The 6366-nt window shown below is 45.3% G+C and overlaps 1 protein-coding gene across 1 annotated transcript in view; it reads right to left on the reverse strand.

Annotated features, from left to right (window-relative positions):
- ABI2 (abl interactor 2) overlaps positions 1 to 1782 on the reverse strand; it is a 123323-nt gene extending 121541 nt beyond the window's left edge. The window contains exon 1 of the mRNA XM_003785014.3: positions 1535 to 1782. Within this exon, the coding sequence (XP_003785062.1) occupies positions 1535 to 1651 (117 nt within the window). The 5' untranslated portion in view covers positions 1652 to 1782. The remainder of the gene's footprint in view (positions 1 to 1534) is intronic.
- Between the last annotated feature and the right edge of the window lie 4584 nt (positions 1783 to 6366).

Below are 6366 nucleotides of genomic sequence, written 5' to 3' on the forward strand. Positions count from 1 at the left end.
AAAAAAAAAAAAAAAAAATCCTGTGATATTACTTTGCTTATACATCAGCCTCTCCTACTACCATTAGCCCTTGACACACATAGTCCTGGGCCATAAAATACTTTCAGATACATTCAGTGTAAAATTGAGAAAATAAACCTTTGAATCTTTCCTACTCAGTATCAGCAAAGTAGCATACAAGTATGGACATTTGTATTTTATGTTCATTAATCTTTGACCACATTCCTTTTCTGCTAGCCATATTTAACTGCCTCTTTGGAGGGAAAAGTCTGAATTATGTCTGGTTCATTCTTCCACATCATTATTCTCTACAAGAAATACAGTATTCACTATATGTCAAATCAAACAAAATCTCACAATATCATCCTTAACCTTATGGCCCTTATGAAATTTACGAACCTATGAATTGTAACAGGTATTTTAATTAACACTTAAGAATTGAGAATACTTTCCAATGGAGTTGATGTTAAGGATGATGGCCTGGACAGGTAGAAAGGGAAGAAAGGGGGAAAAAAAAGACTGAAGAAACAATTTAACATACTGCTTCCATTTCCACCCTTATCCCAAGAGAATTTAAATGGGAAAGAAAAAAATAAAAAGTTAGATGCTGATGCTGGATTTGCAAACCATGCCTTTTAACCTGCAATCCTTTCATATAATTTTTGAAATAGGACTTTTCTTAATCCACAGAATCTTTTGCTTCGTCCAGGAGCATCTGAATCTTTTCTCACCCAACATTCACCGCCCACACACACACACACACACACACAACACCCGATACCACTATGAGCTCCCTGTGCCCACACCAACCATCACGGGAAAAAATTAAACCATGAGGTTTATTTTCCTAATTCTCTCAAAAAATCAGTTACACTTCTTTCTCCCATAGGAAAACTGTCTATTCTAACAGGACTAACAAGAAAAAAAACGAATTATCATGCAGCTTCCTATCCGCCATAAGAAAAATGGCATTAACTTTCAACAAGAGATAACTGCTTTTCTACCGTATCCCTTTTAAAAAAAGATGTTTGAGGCATTCACAAGAAAACAGAAGCACTTCACTTTGCAGTAACATAGCCTCTTAAATAGCCTCCCGAATTTGGGGGATGGGGTAATGCATCAATTCCCCCACACACTCCCCCCACCATAAGGGGAGCAAGATCCCGTCAAATAGAAAATGCCTCTCTCCAGCTCCTCCGCCCCGCACAAGCGCGGGGGCGGCCGAGGACAGGAGAAGCGAGGCGGCGGGACGCGAAACACGCACCCAGCCGAAGACTGGTTCACGGTTTATAAAAATGTTTTAAAGATATGATTTCCTCCAGCCAGTGGATCCCCACCCATTCACCGATCCCAAGCCTTACCCTGCTCCCCACGCCCCTCCCGACCCGGGACTCAGCCGGGCCGCAGCGTCCCAGCGGCGGCCTCGGCCCCGCGCGCCCTACTCCCCAGGCGTGCGGCCCCTGGCTCGGTGACCTCCCGCGCGCCTCTCACGACGCCGAGACCCGAAGCGCCTGAGCCAGGGAATGCGTCGCACCTGAATGTAGTTGTTCTCGCAGTAATCGGCCACCCGTTCGAGATTCGTGTAGCTGTCGAAGAGGGCCCGGCGGCCCCCCGGGATTTCCTCTTCCAGCAGCATCTGCAGCTCCGCCATCTTCACATCCTCCTCCTCCTCCTCCTCATATAGCCCGCAGAGGTAGCGGTGGCAGCAACGTTAGGGAAACCCAAGACCGGGAGAGGAGGAGCAGCGGAGACGGCGGCGGTAACTCGGGAGGAGCGAGAAACAGCCCCAGCGCGCCACAGGGGAGGGGGCGACAGGGGCGGGGCGCGAGCCGACGGACTGCGAGGACGGTCACCGCGGCGACGGCCAGCCGGGCGCGCGCACGCGCGCTCCCCTCCCTCCGCCCCCGGCGCCCGAAAAAGATTCCCACCCTCGCCCGCGCCGCCCGCCCCTCCCCCACTTCCGGCGTCTCCTAGCGACGGCGGGGGTAGGGGCCGGGATGCGCGCGGGATTCGGTCGCGCAGTTAACCCTTCGGCCACCTCTGGTCGCGCGGCTTGAGAAGTACCCCCTGCCTGCCTTTGTTAGCCCGGCGGGAACGCGCTGGCGCCCTCCTCACCCTGGGGCCGAACCCGGTGGGGGTGGTCATCGTCCTGAGAAATTTCTGAGGCCTTTCTCCGCTCCTGAATGGAGGCCGAAGGAGATCGCAGCCTCGACTCTGGGGACTATCCCCTGAGAAAGGTCACACCTCACCAGGGCAGGGATCATGCTCACAAAGCTTCCATGTAGCTTTAAGTGCCACCTGACTTTTCATTTTTCTCATCTTTGACCTCATCCTCTTTGTTAGGAAGTTTCCTAATCCCAAATGTCCTGCATTTCTGCTTTTTTCATTTGCCCACCGAAGCTGCTTTCCCTGCCAGAATTACCCCGTTTGTTCTGGTTTGCCCACTTCCCTAGGCCTCAGCTTTTTGTGCTTGCCATTTCAGTGGTTTGCCGCCTCATGACCTTTTCTGTCACTTTCTGGTTCTGTCAACTTCTCTATCTTTTCCTAAAAGATTCAGTACTTAAAACTTTAAATCAAGGCGGCGCCTGTGACTCAGTGGGTAGGGCGCAGGCTCCATATGCCGAGGATAGCGGGTTCAAACCTGGCCCCAGCCAAACTGCAACAACAACAAAAATAGCTGGGTATTGTGGTGGACACCTATAGTCCCAGCTTACTCGGGAGCCTGAGGAAAGAGAATCGCCTAAGCCCCGGAGTTGCTACCAAGGGCGATAAAATGAGACTTTGTTTCTAAAAAATAAATAAATAAAACTTTGAATCGGTTTTGCTAGTACAGATTTACTTCTTCATATGGCTGTTGCATAGAGAAAAATTTTTGAAAACTGTTAAATACTACAAAAAAATAAGCTATATAATTTTGACCTTGCAGAATTTTAATTCTATTCTTATTCTCCAGGTATTGTATCTTTTTTTCTTAAACTTGGCTACCCTACACACTATAATCTTGAAAAGCTAAAACTTCTGAGTACTACTGAGATACTAAGCTATGATGTTTATTTGTCCTGTGGAAAAAGTCAAGGCTGACTCCAGGCAGTACCATAGATAATGTGTAGTTTAGAGCAAGATCCACTGTTTAAACTCTTTTTTATTATATGTATTAATTTTTTTGAGACCAGGGTCTCCTGTATCTCCTTGGTTAGAGAGCAGTGGCCCCATCATAGCTCGCTGCAACCTCAAACTCCTGGCCTCAAGCAAGCTCCTGCCTGAGCCTCCCAGAGTGCTAGGATCATGAGTCACCACTACACCTGGCCCATTGTGTCAACTCTTGTTCTTATACTGGTGATCTCTTTGCCCTACTATAGTGAATTTTTTTTCTTTCTTTTTTTTTCTTTTTAGACTTTGAGGAAACTATAGTTAATCATCCTTATAGCATTTCATTATGAATTTCTGGAGCAAATTCTAATGTTATATTGACTTTATCATATATACATTTGTAAAACATGCAGGTTTTCATTGTAGAACCCAAATTAAAGGATATTGAAAATATTGGTCTAGTCCAACTAGCTTTATTCTTAACCACTTTAAACATCTTCTGTATTAGTGATTCTTTTTTTTTTTTTAAGGCAGAGCCTCAAGCTGTCCCCGTGGGTAGAGCGCTGTGGCATCACAGCTCACAGCAACCTCCAACTCCTGGGCTCAAGCGAGTCTCCTGCCTCAGCCTCCCAAGTAGCTGAGACTACAGGCACCTGCCACAACGCCTCGTCTATTTTTAGGTTGCAGCTGTCCTTGTTTGGCGGGCCCAGGCTGGATTTGAACCCGCCACCTTAGGTGTATGTGGCTGGCACCTTAGCCACTTGAGCCACAGGCACCGAGCCAGTGATTCTTAAAAGTGAGGAGTTTGTTAAAAATGAAAGTTGTAAGAGCATATCCTAGATCATGGGTCCTCAGACTTTTTAAACGGGGCCAGTTTACTCAGACCGTTGGAGGGCCGGACTGCGGGCACAGGGACAAGTCCACTGCTAAGCAGGACAGGCAGCAGCCGCAAAAACACCTGGCGGGCCAGATAAATGTCCTAGGCGGGCTGCATGTGGCCTGCAGGCCGTAGTTTGAGGATGCCTGTCCTAGAAATTCCTTACCTTGAGAGGAGTGATGGAATGGTGGTTACTTAAATGACACATTTACTTTGCTTCAGGTAATAAGACATGTGAATAATTAAGTGAATAAAACACATATTGGATCAAACAAACTTTTCTTTCAGACTGAATTTCAATGGATAAAAAAAAATGCTGTTGAACTTTAAGAAGCCCTCCAGGTAGGTTAAATGATAGATTCTTCCCCCATATGCTTATTCCCACCTAAACTTCTTTCAAATACTGTTTATCAATTAGCACAATAATCAAATTTCACTGAATGATTGTTCATCATTCTAGAAGATCCGAGTACAGTTCTCTAATTAATTTGTGATAGCCTCTTTGGACCTTAGTGTCCTTATCTAAAAAAGGTAAATTCAGGCAGTGTGGGTTGGAACCACCTGGAGGCCTTACTAAAACAGAGGATGGGCCCCACCCATGGAGTTACCCCAATATGGTTTGTTGTTGTTGTTGTTGTTGTTTGGCTTTTTTGAGAGATAGTCTCTGTTATCCAGGCTGGAGTACAGTGGCACTATCATAGCTCTATTATAGTGAGTGATCCTCTGGTCTCAGTCTCCCAAAGTGCCGTAATTACAAGTATGAGCCACCATGCCAGGCCATACCCCAAAATTTCACCAGTGAAGAAACTAAAACTAAGAAATGTTACGTGTTTGCCAAAGGATAGCTAGTAAGTGCACAAGCCTAAACTCAAACCTAGGGAAAAAGAAACAAAACATGTTTTAGACACTATTTTTGAGCTCTTCTGTGATTTTCATGTAAATTCAGTTCATGAAATTACACATATCTGCTTCCTCAAGGGTCTTCATCATCTTGTCAAAATCCTTAAAATGTAAACTGGAAATTCAGAGCAAAAATGATACTAGACAACAATCTTTTTTTTTTTTTTGAGACAAGAGTCTCACTATTTCACCCTCGATACAGTGCTGTGGTGTCACTGCTCACTGCAACCTCAAACTCTGGGGCTTAAGCAATTCTCTTGCCTCAGCCTCCTAAGTAGCTAGGACTACAGGCGCTCACCACAACGCCTGGCTATTTTTTTTTATTATAGTTGTCACTGTTGTTCATCAGGCCTGGGCCAGGCGGGAACCCACCAGCCCTGGTGTATGTGGCTGGCGCCACATATGCTGAGCTACAGGCGCCAAGCCCTAGCAAACAATCTTAATTATTAAACTATTATTAAACTCCACATTAGAACTCCACATTATTTTAAAGTTCATTTATAATACAAGGCCAGGTCTAGTGGCTCACACCTATGTTCTTAGCATTTTGGGAGGCTGAAATGGGAGGTTCACTGGAAGTCAGGAGTTTGAAAACAGTTGGGCAACATAGTGAGAATTCATCTCTACCAAAAATAGAAAACTTAGCTGGGTGAAGTGGCCTGTAGTCCCACCTATTCAGGAAGCTGAGGCAGGAAGATCACTTGAGTATTGGAGTTTTGAGCTTACAGTGACCTACAGTGATATCACTGTACTCCAACCCAGGTAACAGAGCAAGACCTTGTCTCAAAAATATAAAATATAGGCCGGGCATAGTGGCTCACAACTGTAATCCCAGCACTCTGGGAGGCCAAGGTGGGTGGACTGCTTGAGGTCATAGGTTCAAGACCAGCTTGAACAAGAGTGAGACCCTGGCTTCTAAAAATAGCCAGGCATTGTGGCCAGAGCCTGTAGTGCCAGCTACTCAGGAGGATGAGGCAAGAGAATCGCTTGAGCCCAAGAGTTTGAGGTTGCTGTGAGCTATGATGCCAAAGGACTCTACCAAGGGCAACAAAGTGAGACTCTGTCTCAAAAAAAAAAAAAAGATTTAAAAAGTTAGACTATGATACAAAAATAACACATAAATTCAAGATTTAAACTTTAAAAAATGTTGAAATAAAATATAAGAACATTTACACTAGAATGTTTATCACAGCTCAATTTACAATTGCTGAGGTGTGGAAACAAGCCAAGTGGCCATCAACCAATCAATTAACAAATGTGGTAAATGTATACCATGGAATACTATTCAGCCATAAAAAGATGAAGAGTTTGCATCTTTTGTGTTAACCTGGATATACTTGTAGAATATTCACTTTAGTAAAGTATCACAAGAATGGAAAATCAAAGCTCGGCGCCTATAGCTCAACCGGCTAGGGCGCCAGCCACGTACACCTAGGGCGGCGGGTTCGAATCCCCAGCCCGGACCCGCCAAACAACAATGACGGCTGCAACCAAAAAAT

Source organism: Otolemur garnettii, unplaced genomic scaffold (genome assembly GCF_000181295.1).
Source record: "Otolemur garnettii isolate 467f Iridium unplaced genomic scaffold, OtoGar3 scaffold00013, whole genome shotgun sequence".
Taxonomy (NCBI): domain Eukaryota; kingdom Metazoa; phylum Chordata; class Mammalia; order Primates; family Galagidae; genus Otolemur; species Otolemur garnettii.